This window comes from Musa acuminata, unplaced genomic scaffold, assembly GCF_036884655.1.
Source record: "Musa acuminata AAA Group cultivar baxijiao unplaced genomic scaffold, Cavendish_Baxijiao_AAA HiC_scaffold_1077, whole genome shotgun sequence".
Lineage (NCBI taxonomy): Eukaryota > Viridiplantae > Streptophyta > Magnoliopsida > Zingiberales > Musaceae > Musa > Musa acuminata.
This window is the reverse complement of record NW_027021291.1, coordinates 57,540-78,965: the sequence shown is the minus strand read 5'-3', so window position 1 is coordinate 78,965 and position 21,426 is coordinate 57,540. Positions and strand designations below refer to the sequence as shown.

The 21,426-nt window shown below is 36.4% G+C and overlaps 2 protein-coding genes across 3 annotated transcripts; one reads left to right on the top strand and one right to left on the bottom strand.

Annotated features, from left to right (window-relative positions):
• Window positions 1-420: 420 nt before the first annotated feature.
• Window positions 421-6,789, bottom strand: LOC103983241 (uncharacterized). Its single transcript, XM_009400454.3, has 10 exons — window positions 6,509-6,789; window positions 5,523-5,627; window positions 5,284-5,420; window positions 5,134-5,200; window positions 3,900-3,952; window positions 2,060-2,114; window positions 1,905-1,979; window positions 1,181-1,298; window positions 975-1,021; window positions 421-882 (listed from the first exon to the last, which is right to left on the bottom strand). The coding sequence occupies exons 2-10, from the start codon at window positions 5,601-5,603 to the stop codon at window positions 775-777; spliced, it is 741 nt and encodes a 246-aa protein (XP_009398729.2). The 5' UTR covers window positions 5,604-5,627; window positions 6,509-6,789; the 3' UTR covers window positions 421-774.
• Window positions 6,790-12,164: 5,375 nt separating this feature from the next.
• LOC135666238 (lysophospholipid acyltransferase 1-like) lies at window positions 12,165-19,221 on the top strand. 2 transcript variants are annotated; one of them, XM_065177808.1, is made up of 8 exons: window positions 12,165-12,521; window positions 13,515-13,570; window positions 16,108-16,328; window positions 16,436-16,841; window positions 17,673-17,756; window positions 18,157-18,222; window positions 18,333-18,451; window positions 18,818-19,221. In XM_065177808.1, exons 1-8 carry the CDS (start codon window positions 12,217-12,219, stop codon window positions 18,938-18,940), a joined length of 1,380 nt encoding a protein of 459 aa, XP_065033880.1. In that variant the 5' UTR covers window positions 12,165-12,216; the 3' UTR covers window positions 18,941-19,221. The 2 variants fall into 2 exon arrangements, with proteins under 2 accessions (XP_065033880.1, XP_065033879.1); XM_065177807.1 differs by lacking the exon at window positions 18,818-19,221 and having other exon boundaries at window positions 17,673-17,758; window positions 18,160-18,222.
• The last annotated feature ends 2,205 nt before the right edge of the window (window positions 19,222-21,426 follow it).

Here is a 21,426-nt window from a genome sequence, read left to right as displayed (position 1 = left end):
AATGAAAATTTAACTCGTGGAAATAATATTAAGACTTTGTACTAACTCATGAATACAATATTAAGACTTTGTACATTATCTCTCGTTCATCGAACCTAATTAAAAAGAATATTTTTCATTTGAACATTCTTGATGCTATTTAGGAAACAAAAAGTCAATACTAGTCTTTTTATGGAGTCGTTTCATTTGTAGAAGTTGGCTGAAGGCATCAAGGAAGATGATGGGGAATCGAAATCCCCTACCGTCATCAACAACAGCAAAAGATCATAATCTTAATTAGATCGAGACCATCCGGTCTCTGTTTGTATTTGCTGCAGGTGAGATCCACTTTCTTGGTCATGAGCAGGTTAATAGAAGCTATAACAGGTTATGGAGAACAAGCACCATTACATGACACGGGAAACCACCATAAAGCCACACTAGCGAAAGAGAAATGGAAGCAATATATACATAACAAAAGAAGATTTAGTGATGTAGTTGCTGCTTGCGATTGCTAAGAATTCAATACAATTCCAATTCCAAAGAACTAGTTTTGGCATCTTGACAGGCAAAGCAGGCACCCATAGTTTGCAACATATATGACCAACTATCCAGATCTTGTTCTTCTAAGAGGATACTATCAAACAAGAACAATTCTGGGCATTCAAGCAAACAAGGCCCCGGCACGGCCCTGGGCACCACAAGATCCTGCAGAATGAGCAGTAGCAGAGAGTTCTTTCGGGGTTGGGATGGAAATAAATAGAGCACATTGACTTTGAACAAGAGCACAAGCCTCTATTCTTGTGCATCATTGCCAGATCTGCTGTAGGGCATGTAACGGTGGTCCTTGGAAGCATTTTTCTTCTGCCTCTTCTCAATGTAAGAATCAAGCTTGCCTGCAGCCTGTGATGTACTCAAGACAAACGTGGAAGGCAATTAAGAAAATTGTAATGTTTTCAGACAAACAGCCAAGGTTAAATGGGAAAAGATAATACCTTGAGTTCATTGTACTTCTGTATCAGTTTTCTTTCTCGAATTTCCGCTGCATAAACAAAATTCAAGTTAGATGAGACAAGAAGAAACACAGAGCATAGGAAGACATGCACACTTGCACATGCACAAGCACAAGCACACAAGAAATATCTGACTGTTGTGCACCTATAGAGATGCAAAAAGGAGACAAATGAGCATGTATACTGACATTTCTTCAAGTAATATGGTTGTTTCCCACGCTTTGCTGCTTCTCTTTCTTTCTTTATATGCTCAGACAAAATCTCAGATTCAGCACTCTTCCGAGGACCTGATTTTATCTGTTTATCCTGAATAACCAAAGTTGTTTTAGACAATGATTAGCCTTTCAGGTCATCCAAATTGTAACATAGATAATTTCAGCAGATATGATTAGCACAAAATTCCAAATTTCAAGTAAATTGTGCACAAGAAAATGAATTTGTAAAGCATTTTCGACCATAAAAACACACGAATCACAGAGAATATTATGTTGCGGACTAGCACATTCCATATGAGGTTAAATCTGGATAAGAACTGAGGCCTCTGTACTCTAGATAGAACTACTAATACATGGTCTTGTTCTTAAAGATGGCCTTCCACCAAAACCTTGACCTTGTGATTCAATATGTGAAATGAGACGGGTTCTCAGTCTATAGAGCAAGGACACAGAATGAATTTTTGTCACGAGTGAATGACAAAATCACGAGTGAATGAATTTTTGTCACATCACGCAATTTGAGGTTAGCAATCAAGAATCTACAATTAAGATTACACAAATGTGCACTTGTTTTATTCCTTTTTTTAGGATAAAAGCTGAAATGAACCATTACTAAGACAACAACAATATCAGTAAGTAAATAAACAGTGAAACAATGAAGCAACATTTAATTTAGACTCTCTCAGTGAAGACGTACAATCCAAGAAAGATGGCTCTTTAATTCCTCAACTGCATTTGGGTCTTTTGACTTCCTGATCAACTTTTGAAGTCTCTGCAGACATCCAATGGCATTAGTACAACTATCTATCATTCAGTAATAATTTCAAAAATATGTTCATCTGAAAAAGTCACCTCTTTCTCTGCAGGAAGTTCAACCTCAAACAGAAAACTGTACCGTTTTCTAAACCTGGTATTACAGCAAAAAAACATAATAAAAACATTTAGTTTGTTAAAATAACAGAAGAAAGCATAATGTTAATGAAACAACTAAAATTTAGAGGAAAAATAATGTAACAGCACAATTATTGAGTTTAATTTTTTTACCATTTAGTGATGCATCCATTCAAACGGTACAACAATAAAGGAACCAACTCGGAAAACACATGTGAGAACAGGAAACACATAAGAAGGATACATAAAGAAAGGAAGCATCTTAATTAAGCGTATTTAATGTTCAATTGACTAGGTTATTTTCAACAAAGATACCTTGACACCACCTTTGAAATATTGTACATTGTTTATTACAGTTTATAAATTTCTGGAAGGCACATTCCACCCAATTAGCAATATACAATAATATTGGCTTGAAATTCGTTAGCGATCCTCAGATCATTCTCTATTATTGTAAGTACTTTTTCTCTTCATGAAAGGATATGGGGTTTTGCCATTGTTTTTCTCCTTTCATTTTTTCTTGAAGAAATTAAAGCTGAACTCTTAAAGAGAATAAGGTTGCAAATCCTAACTTGAACCATAGGTATCACTCAAAGTAGCACAATAAAAAGTCACAAAATTAGCATGTGTATACTCATGCAAATTCGTTCCAGTTGTCGCACTTCTGAACAATTAGCTTTTCATCTTTGTCAATTTGTAAGAGTCAGTTCACTTTTTGTTTCATGATCCAAGAAGTTCTACATGGAACTTGTCTCACAATCTATGTTTATAAGTGCTGAAAGAATCCATTTTTCACATTTAGGTATCATAGAGTAAGCGGCTGCAAATGATACATATATAAAGAACAAACGTCCTCACACTCAGTATAGTCAAATTACAGCAGTTATGCAAATGCCTGTAAAATTGTCTGACACAATTCCAGAACAAGATACCATCTCATGGAACTCCCACATTGCAAGTAACTGCTTATTTCATGTGCACCAGTAAGCATGAACTATATTCAGGATCATGTCATCAAAATGTTACGACATTGGCAGCATCCTCGAGTCCACTGTCTATGCCACACGCATCAATGTAGGGTCTTTGTTAACATTTTTTAATATAAAGTCACAGTTCAGTGAGTTTACTAAACAGGATAATTGTAAAGATACAGTGGAACAATCAATGTATTAATTTATTAGGATATGCTGAATCCAAACAAGTAACAGACCATAGTATTTTTCTTTCTCCAAGTATAAATGGTTTCGGCTTGATGGCCTGAAATTGATCATGTTCTTAATATAAGTAGCTTCAACATTTAACTAATTCATATATGTCAGATCTATCAGCCTATATACTTTTATTTTGTAACTCTTGTTTTATGTTCTATTAGTATTGGCAGAATTAGTTGAATGAGCTAAATCTTTCTTTTATTTCTCATACAACTCAAACAAAATAATACACAAAGGGAGAAAATGATGACGTAATCAATATGATGACATAGCTGTTGATCATTCCTATAATCCAAATCTTGAAATTTTTTCCAAATGATCTAACTGACTAATAGAAAAGGGATTACATTAAATATGTTCATTGTGTTCTAGGTAACAACTGGTGTGCTAAAATCATGAATAATATTTTCTGAACATTTGTACTTAAGCACGTGGACCAAAATGCACACAAAAATTATATATACAATCAGAAAGAACATCTAGGATACTGGATAAAGCTTATTCCACGGTACTTGAAACCTCCCCCACTCCCCACACACAAAACAAAAGAATCGCCAAAAAGGAAAGAAGAAGAAGAAGAAAAGGCATACCCATCTGTGTCAAGAGTTCCACATAAAGATTCAAACCGTGGATCTCTTACGACCTGCAAAAAAATGATGACCACACTTAAAACAATAGATAAAAGTGAGTAGTTCACTAAACTGCAACTTATGGAGTTGTGATGTTATTTGCAATTTGAAGAGTTTTATTTTATTCCAAAAATCTCCGTCAACCACTCTGAGTTTTTACCAACATATGAGTCCAATATTTGCCCCTCAAAAGTACATTATAATGTCACAGGCTATGATATTTCCTTCTCAAATTTCCAATGGCAAAGATAATATGGTATTCTAAACAGGAACTTCTAATAACAATTTATACTAGGAAGTTAAAAAAACAATCGCATGTAACCAAGAACTCATGCCAAAATTTCTTACAAACACTATCAGCTGGTTAAAAGAAAGACAAAAAAGAACTATAAGTAAAATACTAGTATCATGTAGTTCACTTTCAGATAGTGCTTTATGGGAATCAATACAAGGTACAAACTCAAAGTTGCTCATAAATAATTGTAAAGCATTAAAAATCACAACAATACAAATCTAACAGAGTAATCATTGTTGAACTAAGACAAAACAGAATGACATCCGAATATCTGTCCTGAGGGGCTCAGAGGATTGGTATTTGGCAAATCTGGTGTAAGCACTAGGACAAGTTAAAGCATTGGTTATCTGAAGCAATTACTTTAATCAGTGAATTCTGCTGCTGTTGGAGATGAAATTTTAATGTATTTTAAAATGCATTTAACAAGTGCAAAGAAGCATTTTAAGACATCATTCTAATAGTCCTTTAAGATAATTCGTAATGGGACAAGACCAGTATCATAAGAGTGGCATAGTCACAAAGCAGTATTGACACTGTTGCTCACACAGATATGGAAGCAAATGCAAAAGCATGATAGGGTTAAACAAGTAACTTCAGGTGATATACTGACAATCCATTCCCCGTAACATACTGTAAACCTACCTCTCTTTGGTGTAACGCCAAATTTCCAGACTGTACTAGCACAGATGTCATGCTGTGTAAAAGTATTGCTGTATGTACACATTTTATATGCTGGCATCTCATGCAGATAGCAGGGTTCTGTAACACCATGCAATTGACTATGGCGTGGCACCACCAATACAGCAAAATAACATATCCGACTCCACAACTGTACTACAAATGACAGCAGGCATACTTCTGAATATGTGAATATGAAACTCTGGTATCACAAAAGTTCACCTTTTTTGGTGCCTGGACGACCTCCCTAAACCTCCCAACTCTCACTTTGCTACTCATCTCCATTGGCCTATTCAACAAAGAAATTCCAAACCAATGTGTATAATCAGTACCAATCAATTACAAAATACAAGAAAAAAAGAACTGAGATACCTATTCTTGTTAGCACGGCTGGGCTTCAGTTGTTGATTAAGCTTAGAGGCATGGGAGCCATGGGAGCCATCAGCCCGAGCTCTTTGGATATCTTCGAAGGTTATATCAGCAAGCTCGTGCTCCAACTCCTCCTCTTCCTATTAACATAAAGAAGATCAATTAGATGAATGAAGAAGATTTGGAAGACATGAGGAATAAAAAGTTTTTCGAACGAAAGTGAGCGTTCACTCTTCTATTACCTCTTCAGAGGCCTCTTCATCTTGTTTGTTGGGCTCCCTCCTGTTAAGAGCACTAGAGAACATAAATTTCTCAGTTCCCATGGACACTCTGCCTTTTGATGTGTTCTGTGCAGGAAAATCTCAATGTTAGATTCTTTTAGTTCTAATTCCTGAGTAGCTTAATCTGAGGCAGACCACCGCAGAATCAGTATAGTCAAAGCCGAGAGGCGGTAAATGGCGCCAAAGGGGCCAAAACATGGCACTAGGCGCTCGCTCGGGCAACATGAGGCTCTCCCGATTATTAAAATTTTAAAAATATATATGTCATGACTAATAGATATAATCATTAAAACAAAAAATAACACAAAAGGACCAAATTACATTGTTCAAATTTATATTATAAAAACAATTAACCTAGTAGGAGGAGGAGGATGGAGAGGGGGTTGTTGGGTATGGGAAGGGGTTCCCCTCAATTGGGAGGGGAGCAAGGATGAAGGGTGGTCCGAGGAGAAGGAGAGGGAGGAGGAGGTATGGGAGAGGGTTGCCGACGGTTGGGGTGGCTGTCTGATTGTTGTCAGTTGAGTTGCTGTCAGTTGGGTGGCAGTGGGTTGTTGTCGGTTGGGAGGGGAAGAGGGAGGAGGAGGAGGCTGTTGGGGAAGCTGGCGGGCGGCCGCAGCGAAGCGAAGGGGGAGAAGACGCTGGCCGCGGGGGTGAAAGGATGATACGGAGAAAGCCGCTGCCGTAGGGAGGAGCAGGAGGCTATCGGCGCAGGGAGGAAGAGGAGAAGACGGCGGCGAGCGTAAAGGAAGAGACAGGGGTAGACGCCGGCCGCGGGGAGACGAAAAGAAAGAGACAGGGGTGTGGCTACGTCGAAGGTGGAGGCAAGAGGGAAGGAGACGTTGGAGGCGGGGGGAGGGGAAGAACGCTGAGAGAAGGGGGGGAAGACGCTGGCGGCTACGGCGGAGTGTGCGACGGCGAAGAAGGAGGAGAGAGAGATAGAGATATACCGACGACAAGCCCGCGGGAGGAAGACGCTGCTGCCGCCGCCGTTCACGATGAGGAGGAAGCTGCTGCCACCGCCTTTCGCCGATTAGGTTTCCACGGGTCGTCTCGTCGCATGTGTGCGCCGGTTTGTGTGAAGATTCGTTGATCTGGTTCGATCGAACCGGATCCAGGAAACTCGATCCTGTCCGATTTGAATCAGGCGGTCGCCTGAGCCGCCCAGCGCCTACGCTCAGGCGCGCGCCGCCCAAGTGAAGGCGCTGTGGCCCGCCGATCGGGCGCTCGGGCCGTGCGTCATCAAAGCCCCTGACGCGCTAAGTGCTCATCAATATAATAATAATAATAATAAATATAATTATTAAAATAAAAATAAGACATAATATGAGTTTCATATCATTTCATATTCGAATTATCACCACTAAGTATCAAATTATATTCATTTAATCATCTGCAAATTATTAAGGTACTAAATTGTCCCAACTAGAAAAATAAGAAGAAGATTAACATCAAAATTAACAATATTCAAAATTATAGCAAAATTTAAGTCATAATTACAGTAATTCACTATTCATAAATTATTATTCATAATAATAAAATAATAGAAACAAAAATTAACATGATTTTGTGGGAGAGGGGGTTGAGAATAGCGTAAGGTCAATTGAGAGTAATAGAATCCAAGTGAGGGATGTTGATGGTAAAGAAAGATAAGGATGCAGACTTAAAGCATGAGAATCCAAGGGCGAGTGCCAAGAGCAGTAAGGGAAGGCAAGGATGCATGCTCAAAGTATGGGAGCCAAGAGCAAAGTGCTCAGAGCAACAAGAGATAAATAGGAGATGTCACGTACTCCTTGAATTATCACATTTAAGAGGTATGATTCTGTCTTAAGTCGATAATATTAAAATTTCATCAACAATCTAATTCGGGATCTAAACTAACATTTAAGGATATTGAGAAACATTCAAGTATCATTCACATCCGTAAAACCTATGTAATTTATAACACATCACTCAACAATTCACATTTATTAAAACCCAAGCCAACTTAACAAAACGTTAACCACACTTATAAATCCACAAGAGTAAGAATTTATATAATAAAAAACTTCAACCATTTACCATGAATTCATTTCATCATAAACTAAAAATAACATTCTAAAATTTTAAATGTGAGAGGTCTTTTAAAACTTTTACAAATATATCAATTCAAATCTATTGCCAACATTTCATTATATATAAAATATACTTCTACAACAACCATAATATAATACATCCATTGATAAAACTTACACAAAATCTGAATAACTTTCCACTACCTCAGCCCAATTCTAAAATTTCAATGAGTGACAAGCTAACTTGAAAATTTTATATAACAACGGAGTGAGTTACAAAGCTCAGCAAGTGATAAGCATAACAACAATAAGAGAGGATAGTTTCAAACAAATTTGATATCAAAACGCATGGTAGAGATATAAGAGTTCATAGATATCATCTCATTAGAAATAGAATCACAATGTCATTTCATTCAAAACATATTTGATTCATAACAAATAGAGTAAAGAGTAATTGAAGCATATCAATAGTGTATGAAATATTTCAAAGCATATTAATAGCGTATAAAATATTTCGAAATATATTAATGACACATGAAATATTTCGGAGCATATCAATGACATATGAAATGTTTCAGAGTATATCAACGACGTATAAAATGTTTTAGAATATATCAATGACATATAAAATATTTGGAGTATATCAATGACATATAAAATATTTCAAAGCATATCAAAAGAACAAATATGAAACAAAAGCTTAAATGTCATATTTAACGTTGTATTCATTTCATTTTTATCCAAAGCGCACGTAGAAACATATAACTAAACCTTTGAATATCATATCAAATACATAGAAGGTAAAGTATGATCATAACCTAATATGGTTAATCTATTTCTGATTGACTACCAAATATAAGTCTCCAAAGTCTGGGAGCTTTATCCACCCGCGTCTAAGTAAAGTCATAGGGGGTCGACAAAGCATCGCAAGCTCTAAGCATAACTCTTTTTATAATTTCTGATAAAGGTTTATATTATCCCACAAATACTAGAGTATAAAAGGACGTTGTGAATGATAAAATTGACACATATCGGAAGCACATGCGGAACAATAAAACATATATGTGTCTTTATGAGTCAATACAATGCAAATATATTCTTTCACAAGTGTATTCAAATTTAAAAGAAAATAAAAATAAGAGTATATAAGGATTCCAAGCAATCGTATATAGCTCAATTGAAGGAAGAATGCTAGATGAATTCAATGTCCAAAGAGATAAAGCTAAAATAAGCACATTTGACGAAAGTTTTGTTCTAGTAGATTCTGTAAGGGATATTTTATAAATAGTTCGAACTATCAATTATACTCTAATTTATTTAAGAAGGATATCTTAAAAATATAGTTTAATCTACTTTCACATAAAATAAGTTTCTTATGAATTGAACTTTCGAATAGAGAATTACAAATAATTTGGTAACTAAAGGTCAAAGAACAAAATCTTTATTTTACAAAATTCATAGTATCAAATTTAATAGATAACTAGGTAGGTATTTGCACTCCAAATCTTTCAGTCAAGATATAAAAAAAAAAGATATATGAGTCTAATTTTTACAAAGTAAGTTTTGTATAAATCAGAGTTTCCAATAAGGATTTATAAGTAGTTTAGTATCAAAAGGTTAGAAGTTATGATCCCTATTTTGTAAAATCCATAGGGTCATTTGAAATATAAGCTTGGATAGGCAAATTTACTCTAAATCCTTAAAATAACTATCAAAAGAAAGATTTATGAGTCTATATTTAGATCAAATAATTTTTACCTAAATTAAAAATTAGTGTAGAGATTTATAACTAAAACAAGGTAGAATGGTAAGAATATCGATAATTTTTCATATTCAAATCTTTACATCCAAATAAGAGAGATATCATATTGCAAGGCTAGAATTATTTAAATTTCCTCGCAAAAAAGAAGATAAAAATTATAGTAGAAAAGGATTAGGACATTTGCCTTTCAAACATTTTGATCCAAGAAAGTTTGAAGTCTAAAACCTTCTTCTACTCTTCCTCCTCCTCTTCTCCCTGGTTTGTTTTTCTTTTCTTCTCTTATCTTCTTTCTTCCTCCATAGTTGCAGCTTCTTCTTCCTCCCTCTTTTTCTTTCCCAGCCATAGCCACAACCCCTTCTTTCCCCTCTCTTCTTCCTCTCCTTCTCTTCTTCCTTCCTCATAGCCGCAGCCCCTTCTTTCCCTTCTCTTCTTTCTCTCCTCTTCTTCCTTCCTCTTCTTCTTCTCCCAACTGTAACCTCTTCTTCCTCCCTTGCTCTTCTTCCACTCCTTCTCTCCTAACCACAACTGTAGTCGTAGCCCCCTCCTCTACTTCCTTCCTTCCTCCCCCCCTCTTCTTCCTTTCTCTTCTTCTCCCAATCATAACCTCTTCTTCCTCTCATTCTCTTCTTCCTTCCTCTTCTTCTTTCCCAACCACATTTGCTACAGCTATAGCCACAGTCACAACCTTCTTTCTCTCTTCTTCTTCTTCCCTCTCTTCTCCCTCTTCTTCTTCTTCTTCTTCTTCTTCTTATATAAATTAGATATTTATAAATAGGTCCTCAAATTTATAAATAGGTTCTTATATAAATTTTAGAAGTGAGAGATATTATAGAAGAAATTGCACGAAGAAAGAGAGAGGAGGTGGCAACAACAGCAATGGAAGTTGGGGCTTTAGTTCGTTTTCTCATCTCACGATATTGGTTTCATTTTTATATTACCTTTTATGGAGCTCATCAAGTCAGACTCAACTTTCTCATCGTGTGACATTAGTTCTATCTATCTTTTACCTTTTAACGGAGCTCTAGGAGTTGACTCGAATGAGTCAATCGATTTCAATGAGTTGACTCGCGAGTCAATTTGATCAGACAAAATTTTATATTTCAAGAAACGATTCAACTCACCCAACTTAACATAGATCCTGATCACAAGTTTGAGAATAATATTTTTTTGAGCAATGACAACAACAATAATAAAATCATAGATCTCATTAGTAATATTTCTTGAGTAATTTCTATTAATTTTTATTTTTTTAAAATATATTTTTTTATTATTCTCATATTATCATGTCCGATATTTTTCTTAATTAAAAAAAAACTCTTCATCCTTTCCCACTCACTTCTAATGTGGCTTTCTCTTTTTTCTAGTATTAGCTTTCACCTTGTTGCTACTCTTAATGATCTCCTACAACTCTCCTAGGCCCCGGAACCCGTTCACCGTCAGTACCTCTTAGGTCGATTGCCTCCTTGATGACCTCCTTTAGGGATGCGAGTTGCATAGGTCCCGATGTCAAAATGACAACAAATACGTTGTGGCATAGAATGTCAACTTTAGCCTCAAAGAGATGTTGCTTGAAGGTGATGGCGACAGAGTGGAAGGAGCCATGGCCATCGATGAGGTATCCAAATTTTATATTATAAAATATATATACCAAATATATCAAGGATGAATTCTTGAAAAAAATCTTTACTTATGAAAATTTCTCGTAGAGCATCCCTTTATTTGTGAAAAAAGATAATTTTACTCCTATTTTTATCGGACCTTTCGTCGGCTCTGCTCTACATCATTGTCTCCTCCTCCTAGATTTGTAACTCATAGCTCTTATGCATCGCGGCCCTCATGTGAGTAACGAAGGGGGTATAAAGATGACTATAAGTTTGATAAGGGGTTAATAGGGTCCACAGAAGCGACGATGACCCTTACCACCTCCTTCCTCGTATAAGAGTTACGAGAGAGATATATAAGCACAAGGTTAACAAGGTTGACAAGGTTCACAAAGGCGATGACGGTTCTCGTGCGAGTGCCATGAGACAATAGTATGACAATCGGAGGGAAGGGGAGTCAATATAGGGGGTAATGGCGACGACCCTTATGCTTCATCATTCCTTATGCGAGGGTCATGAACGAGCACGACAACGTAGGGTGGAGGCGATAGCGATCCAAAAAAATCCAAGAGTAAAATAATTATTTATGAAAAAATATTTTGAAAGAATAAAGGCACTATACAGGAAAATTCTAAATTAGATATTTTTTCCAAAGATCCTAATTAGGCGAAGACAGCCTGTTACTTTTACAAACTTTAAAATGTAGCCACTCCGGCACCTGCCAATAACCTTCACCAAGTAATTTACGCAGCACCAAATTGGGACAACTCAGCCGCATTGTGGGGTGAGTAGTGGTACGTGGGACGAGTCGCTGAGCTACCAAAGAAATTATTATGCTATGCAGAGTCAACACCCACCTTCATACCCAATTTTGGGTTGCAGAGCCTAAATCTTGGCCGAGCTTCCAATCAGGCTCGCTTTATTTTAGTTGTGGACGAGGACCCACAAACCTGCTTATGGGACCCATAATATACCCAAGGAAAAGTGTCCGTCTATGTTCTGTCCCTCGATCGAGACACAAAGAGTCTGCGATTCTCTTACCTCGTACCATCATATTAATAACTTCCCATTATATTCAAAATAATATTATGTATATATACATAATATTCCTTTTCTTCATTTTCTTTAGTTATAGAATGTAATTATAAATTAGCAAAGGAAAATTACAGAATTACGGATGTTTACGGGGACCGCAAACGCAAAAGAATGGCCTCTTCTCTGTCTCTCAATCGCCCGTTCCCATGGCGGCGGATATGGAATCGATGGCGGCGGTGATCGGGGTCTCCATTCCCGTCCTCCGTTTCCTTTTCTGCTTCGTGGCCACGATTCCGGTGAGTTTCATGTGGCGGGTCGTCCCCGGGACGCTCCCCCGCCACCTTTACGCCGCCCTCTCGGGGGCGGTTCTGTCCCACCTCTCCTTCGGAGCCTCCTCCAACCTCCATTTCCTCATCCTCATGGCCACGGGCTACGCTTCCATGGTCCTCGTCCGCCGCTACGCCGGCCTCATCACCTTCTTCACTGGCTTCACGTACCTCATCATCGGATGGTAAGATCTCGCTCCGATTCAAGCCCAGTCGAGCTTAATTTTCTCCTATCATGTTGGATCCCCGGTGCTTTGTTTCGCGATGTACTGCCATTTGGATGATTGGGAAGACTGGGGGGCTTTGATTCCGTGAAAGATGATTCTTTTACTTGATGTGTTCAAGTTTTCAGTAGAAACGGGCATTGATAATCACTTTACCTATCCTGGATATGTTTATGGTGCTTTGACGATCCTGTTTGCTTGTTATCTTTGTGGTTTGCATGGTGTGAAGGTATTCGTACTGTCTTGCAAGCGTCATAAATAAGAATTTATTCTTTCTTTTGATATCTGATCTATGCTAAGTTCATTCCATGAGAAGTCATTGTCCTCTATTCTGAGTTAACAAAAGCACAATTACCACTGCCTCTCTTTTGACACCTACAAAGAAGTGCAGCATCAGATTTAGGTGATATATGCTGTGAAACACGTGGCACGTGTCTTTACAGCTATGTGTCCAAAGGTTGGTTCTTTTTACCCTTGAACGGAAAAAGTGACATATGTGGTCATTCACATGGGGACAATTTTTTGTACAGTGATAAATATCAGTCAGTGGCATCTTAAATAATCTGAATTGCTTTTCTTTTCCTATTTATATCTAGCTACTTTTCCCGTGATCTGAGTTTCAACTAAAAATGTAAAAAAATCAGTGGATTAATTGAAACCAAGCTTGAAACTTGATACTTCTGGATGTTTCAGACAAAACCATATGTACTTCGAATTTAGATCTGGTCTTGGCATGGGATTGGCTTGTTTGAATCGATATTGGTTGTGCTCCAGTCCCGTTCATTTGTGTTTTTTCTTTTAATTCCAAAATCATCATCTACCCACTACCCTATAAAAATGAGAAATTTCTCTTTAAAACCCCTTTGTTTTAGGATCGAAGTCATTATATTATCTTTTCAAGTGTCTAATTGTGTTCTCTTCTTGACACATTTTGTTAATTGCCTTCTTTTATAGCCATATGTATTACACGAGTGGGGAAGCATTGAAGGAAGGAGGGATTGATGCAACAGGTAATGAAGTTTTGCTGGCATTAATAAAATTTTTCATTAATTAATCATTAGTTTTATCTTTTTTCATTGGTTGTTTCTTGCTGAGCTATAACTTCTGAAGGCATGCATTACATGCTTCAAATTAAATACAATTTTTCATCCTTTTGTTTGGTTTAGAAGTTGGGTTTATATATTTTCTGGGGCATATTTGCATATTTAATTTTCCTCATTTGATTTAAAAAAAACCGCACGGAATAAAGCTTATCTTATCTCTGTTTGTAGAATAAGGGTGGTATTTCAGCTTTCAGAGAATATAGATTATTTGATTGGACGTACCTATTAGACCTGGAAGAAATTGTTTATTAGGGTCTTCAACTCTTTAAGCTTTGAAGATAATTCATTCTTCAGGATTTTAATGCAAAAGTAAGCATTAATTATAAAGCATATTTAGACAGAAAAAAATGATATTTGCTGTTGAGCTGTTGTCACAATACTGCTTGTTTGAGGTGTGAACTAATTGTAGTCCTAGTCATGATAACCAACAGAAATGGACCACAAACAAATGAAGAACATCAATTCTCATTTAATCAAATACCATGTTCATTGAAGTTGGCAAATGCGTGAACAAACTCTATGATGCATAAGTTTGTAACATGTACAGTGTTGTTTTGTTTGTTATCCTTTGTTACACAGTTGCTGATAACAGCTTGCAACAGTGAATCATTTCTGGCCTTTTTTCTGAATTTTCAGGAAGGAGGTGAAGAAAACAGGTTCCTCTGAATTTTCTTCACTGATAGACTAAATTTTGCATGCTGCTGCATTGACAAGCTTATGCAGGTCGTCCTTCTGATCTTACTACTATTTCATTACCTTAGATTTTTGATAAACTTAGGCAAAATACGATAACCCTTTCTTTTTTCTTTTTCAAATTGCACCTTTTTGTTGCAATGATTGAATAGAATAGATGGATATATGTAAGGATATCTACCTATTATCTACAAATAATGCAGTAGCAGATATATCAAGTCATTTGTTTGTTCTTTTGAAAGAAAAAAAAAAGCTTATCTACGATGAATGGCAAGCAAATCCATTCTCAAAAGTTGAAACTCTGGGAGTCAACCAGGGAGCCCTTTCACAATGGAAGCATGCTTTGGAGAACTCATTTTGGGCCAACAAAAACCCTTACAGACAGGCATGTACATAGAAGGGGTGTGCCAGATGTCCGCAATGGTATAGGAGGGGGGGGCCTTTGACACTCTCCTTAACGGGTGTCATGCGGTTGTCCTTGGCACAGGAAGCAACAAACTGAGACTTGTAGTATCTCTACTCAAGGCATGCTTGTGGACAAGAATATGGATTGACTTATAAGAATCTAGGATGTAATGGATGTACTATCGCCAACTTAGGTTTAAACATTTTGGTTTTATAGTTCAGACTAAACGATTTAGTGAGTCCGTTATTATATTTAAAGGAATTGAGTAGGAAAGGATTACTTATATATAAAACTAGGGAGCATATCATAGCATGAAGTCACCACAGGGTTGGGCTTTATATGCACCATGCTAAGGTTCTTAGGTCCTTAACGAGGATATCAAGCCTTGATTTAGTTTAACATTAAATGTGTGAAAGAATTTATATTGACTTATAAGTACTACTGTTAACTTGATTTTAAACATCTTGGCTTAGTGGTTTAGATGAATGCACTACTGTTAACTAGGGTTTAAATATTTTTGGTTATTGGTTCAGGTTCAAAAAGTTAATGGGTTCTATCAGGCTGGGTTGTGACAGTGTTTCCCAAATGATTCTCTTATTTTTCATGTACATGAAATTGCTTTAATGACTTCAGGAATACTTCAAGTTAAACTGAAAGAAAATTGACTAAAGATTGCCTAGATCTTAATTATGTCAGCATGAGAAAACTTTTGTTGAGTTCATTTCTGTTCATAGTGCTGATTCTTTCCTATCTGGATACGTAGGTTTCAAAAGGACTCTTGCATGATTCTTTGGCAACACGAGCTGAACTATCGTCACGATGTTAAAATCTAGTAATGATGAGATACTGTTCATCTAATAAATTTAGGCAATTCTGTATACTGATAAACAGTGTCTAAGTTGATGTCTCGTAATATTGACACTGATTGGAATATTCATAGTGTGAACTTATTCTTTTAAAGTGAAAAATAAGAATATTAACTCCTGAAGACTGCATCTATATAAAAAGATGCCACTTTTTATTTTTCAGATTATACATGAACCTGCATTGTAATAGGATGACTCTTTGGTAGTGACTTTCTACCTTTACTGTCTAGGAAGTCTGGTTCAGTATCTAATAACTGAGAAGTATTAATTTTTGTAATAATCTAATCACCAACATTCAGAAGTTCAACTCTTAATTCCTGTAGAAGTATCTTAACTCTTGAGCTCATAAATGATCTTTCTGTTGCAGCAAAACTAATCTTTGACATATGGATTTATGCTAGTTGGAAACACTATTCAACATCTGTATGACTGCATCATGCTTAAATAGTGACTCAGGGTTTCCCCTTTTCTCATTATAGGAGCTCTCATGGTGCTAACTCTTAAAGTCATATCTTGCACAATAAATTACAGTGATGGGCTGCTTAAGGAAGAAGACTTGCGTGAGGCTCAGAAAAAGAATCGATTAATTCATTGTCCCTCTTTATTTGAATATATCGGTTACTGTCTCTGCTGTGGAAGCCACTTTGTAGGGCCTGTCTATGAAGTAAACGATTATCTTGAGTGGACAGAACACAAAGGAGTAAGTGCATCATGTCGTTTTTTCTTTACGTGATTTGATGTAGATTAACTCTTCACCTTTCCTCCCAGATTATGTTCTGTGGTTATAGTTTTTTGAATTTTATCCAGATTTGGGCTGCTTCCGGTGACAGACAATCGGCATCACTTGGTGCAGCATTACGTGCTTTGCTTCAAGCTGCAATATGTATCGGTTTATACTTGCAACTGGTACCACATTATCCACCTTTTCAGTTCAGTGAGCCTGTATACTATGAATGGGGTTTCTGGCAAATTCTGTTCTACCAGTACATGTCTGGATTCACTGAACGTTGGAGGTACTACTTTATATGGTCAATCTCAGAAGCTTCTATTATCATATCTGGTTTTGGGTTCAGTGGTTGGTCAGATTCTTCTCCTCCTAAAGCACTGTGGGGCCGTGCAAAAAATGTTGATATTCTTGGGATGGAGTTTGCGACTAGTGCAGTTCAGTTGCCGCTTGTATGGAACATACATGTCAGCACTTGGCTACGTCATTGTAAGTTTATAAACCTTTTTTTTTAATGGATTTGGTTATTATATGATGTTTCCTGTTCGATCTAAAACCACAAATATTGATGTGAGCTTCTAAATACGCATTGATCTAAGTTGATCTTGGTCTGGTGTAACTTCTATTAGGTAAAATTGCTTTTGGATTGTGTCGATATTTGACTGTTGTACATAAAATGTGTGTATTGACCGTTTAAACTTGTGGATGTCTCCTAATGCATGTGTGCATATTCATATGCCTTCTTAGACACATCCTTTGCAGATGTCAATGTTGAAACAACAGTATAGTTGAACCTGTTATGTAGCCAGACTGCCAGAGAAGCTTGGTGTTTATTAGTTATTGCTACTTAATTGATTTTCACCTGTTGAATGTGTTCATCTTTCAGAGAGGCGTCAGCAAGGTCGAAGAACTCCTTAGTGTGGTTTAAAGAACATGAATGCACTTATCAAATTTGCAAGGATACAGTGTAACGGAAACTCTATTATTTTGTTAAGTTTATGCTGTTTTTCACTTTGCTTAGGTAGTCAGAGTGAGTATTATTTTCAGTTCTAATATGTTATGGTGTGTGTCGTTGCTATTACATGTTGCTAAACTTTAACTAGTACTATTGTGATTTGTTTTGCCCATAGTTTGAACTCTTTGCTAATTTCACAAATTTATACCACACGATATGCCATGAGATCTAAGAGGCCATTTTGAATCATACAAATTTATGTGATCTGAGAGCATGTAATCTGAGAGACCATAGCTGTTACTCTTCTGCTAATTAAGTTGATTTATTGAGTAGAATCTGTAACCTGTGAGGCTATTTTGTTCCAGATGTTTATGAAAGGCTCATTCAGAAAGGGAAGAAACCTGGATTCTTTGAGTTGCTGGCTACACAGATGGTTAGTGCTGTTTGGCATGTAAGTTATGCATAACCTTTTCTGAAAAGCTTAAATATCATATGAGATGTTTTACATGGAGAAAAGTTTTACTTGGCAGTTTCATAAGTCTTGAGCTGTTTGTTTGTATTTGATTCTATTTAAGTCTACATGCAAGTATTAGCCCATTAAGAGCTAATGATCTTTATGTTTTACAGTGTCAATTTCTTTGTTCATTTGATCTCTTAAGTTATTTTAGACTTTACTGCTAGGTAGTTGTCTGTCAATGCTATTCAAAACAAACATTACCATTTTAGATCCATTGGTATTATAAATAGGACTGCAGTTTATCCATATTTTTCTTTTCTTTTGTGTTTGTTCTATACTAAACTTGCCTATGCAAAAATGTCTGCTGCTAATAATTTCTCTCATACCTGTACAAGGACTGTACCCTGGATATATCATATTTTTTGTTCAGTCTGCATTGATGTTTGCAGGTTCACGGGGTAATTCTCTACCAAAATTTTGTCTAAATGTTGCTATTTTCATCTTTATTTTATTTCATCATGAGTGTTGTCTGAAGTGTTTTAACTTTCTTTTCCTTTGAATTGAACAGTAATCTACAGATGGCAACAAGCTGTCTCCCCAGAGAATCTTTTGTTCAGAAAGATGCTGATACTAATGAATTTTGCCTACACTCTCCTCGTTGTCAATTGTTCGTGCATTGCTTTCATGGTTAGTTAGATCATGGTTCTAGTATTTTGCACATAGCCATATTTAGGTTTACAATTGCAAATAGTACAAGTCATTCCAGCCTCATCTTCTTTTGTCATTATTATGCTCAGTTCTGTCCTCCTTTAGCATTAGAGATAAATTATAATGATTCCTTGGGTCCTTCCCCAACACTTTCCGCACAAGTGAATTATTTGTGATGAGAATCACCAAACCTGGCCATTATTTTAGTATGTTTCTTGCTGAAACCCACTAGAAAACATGATGTCATACTCCTAATTCCTAAATGCAATGTTACTTATTTCTGTAATAGATATCTTAATCTGTAGCAAAGGCCTTTGGTTGATGTTTTTTTTCTTTTTCTTGAAGGTTTTGAGCCTGAAAGAGACCCTCGCAGCTTACCAGAGTGTATATTTTGTTGGCACCATCGTTCTCATCATATTTATCCTGCTTGGTTATGTTATCAAACCAGCAAGACCTGCAAGGTCCTAGACAGAAAACCCAATAAGACAAGAAGGTTCTTTAGTTTTTGTTGTTGCGCTGACAGAAGAGGTGAACGTTGCAACTTCTGGTTATGGGATTTTCACCCTGATCCAGAGTTGGTCGAGGATATTTGTCTTTATGAATGCAGCTCTATTTCTTCATCTCTCTTCTTGTGTAAGCTTAAGACACTTGGCTTCAGAAACTTAATTTTATTTTCTAACTATGCTAATTTCATCAGCATTGTTGTGTTGGTGTTCGACATTTCTGTGTGACCTCCAAAGATTGCATCATTCCAACATCCTGTTCTATGAGATTTCAAGTATATCAAGAGATAAGAACTCAAAGACAGTGGCAACCCCCTTCTGAGATGAATGCCATCTTTTATTCTAGGTCTCTTCTGTTAATTAGGTTTAGCCGTCTCTATATATGATTTTGTCATTGATTTGGAAGATAATCATAACTAATCATGTATATGATTTTTAACCATTCAGATAAGACAGTTTTAGAATCCAGTCAACTCCAATGTGGTCCATTAGTATGCTAATTCTCTATATGTCTCTCTTGAAGTAAACTTGGGGCAAAGTTGACCTAATGGGAATGACATCTCATGGCCAATCTGTCAATGACTGCGACAGGCTGTCATTGTTTCCAAGAGCCAAAATTTTAATTTTAAAGGGAGGAAATGAGAATTAACTTTTGACTGGAAGCCTTATCAGCTACACGATCAGGATGAAACTATTCTTTACTATATCATTTAATGACTAAAATGTTCTCAGTGATCTTTCTCTTGGTCTACTGTAAAACAGTTCCTATGAACAAGTGGGGGAGTGTTCTATTATTTGTGTTGTGTCATCTTTCCATTTGCTATAGAGTTTATGTCTGACTTCAATTAGCTAATAAAAACTTCTATCCATCACTGTCAAATCTTGCTGTTGAGATCTCAAAGTGATTGCATATGGAAGTTTTAAGGACCTGTCAAATAAATAAAGAATAGATCACTTGGTTCTTTATGCAACTGATATAGGAGTACCTATCCAATACATAAAGAGCTTTAATAACCTTGTCTCTGCTACCAGTATACATTTCCATGCATGGCCACACAACCTTGCAAATTTTACTTTTAATATACATTTCCTTTTATTTTGTGTATCATGAATATCTCCCACTCTTTTTCTTTTGAACACATGATTTAGGTGCCATATTTGCTATAGTTGGTGGGAATTCATTTCATACCTAACTCATACTTGTGCTAACTATTTCAGAATCATGAATCAATAATCACCCTTTCATATTGAGTACTCTTTCTTAATGGAGGTCTAGTGACTCATAATTTCAATACTTGGCATAGACTTGGTGAGTTCTTAATCAAAAGTCCTCAGATCAATACCAGCAAACAACTAACCTTGCTGTATTTGGTTGGTGTGTTCATGTCAATGGCATAAGATCAGGATATCAAGCAGTCAGTAGTCAGTCCAGTGACTTTGTGTGCATCTTCTAATCTTTGGCTGATGCTAACTCTCATGTCTCTTTGGAGTCCAAATTTGATGGATACTGATAGATGGAACTCTGAAGTAGATGGACTCAATGTGACTCACCACCTGCATCAACTTGAACTTACCCCCACCATCTGCTGTTCTGGGTCTCAATGATCCAGCTCTAGAACTTTGCTCTGCAATCCATTTGTTCTGGTGATTCCCTCTCATATTTTGAACTGGAGGTTCACTGGGTCATTTTTGATCCTTGGTTTGTATTTCTGTGTTTCTTTGGTGATAAAGAAAACAAGTTGAGGTACTAAATAGAAAAAACCTTGGGACTCTTTTAAGTTGTTTACAAGTCTGGTTTCTTCTTAGCATGCTCTAGAGACAACGATTGTAATGTTTTCTACATTTACTGATGACGCATGCATTCACATATGATTTGATTGTGTTAGAAACTTCTCCATTCTTGTGGGCGAGAATATAAGCTCTTGATTGATGAAGAGTTCAACTTTCTTGTTTTCACACTGACAAGGAAAAGTTGAAAGCTTCATCTTAACCATTACAATTGACAGCAAATGGTACATGAGTGACTTCTTAACCACTTCATATTAGCCACAGCTGAAATTTAGATACTTTTTGTTGGAATTTTAGCAGATTGGATTTCTTTATTGTTACTGTACTATGGTGATGATTACATGAGTGACTTCTTAACCACTTCATATTAGCCACAGCAGAAATCTTTGTATTCATCTGATTTAATATTCAATTTAGATGTTTTTTGTTGGACTTTTAGCAGATTGGTTTTTTATTGTTATCGTATCATGGTGGTTTTCAGTGCCTGTGCTGAACTTGGAGAAAGTTTATGAATCTTTAACTTTTTTTTTTTTTTTTTGAAGCAGGCTTTAACTTCTATCTAGTTAAATTTTGATGATCTATCCTATGATCTTTTAGACAATATAGATGGCAAAAATGTATGGCAACTAGTATAGTAGGACATGAGATTTTCATGATGAACAT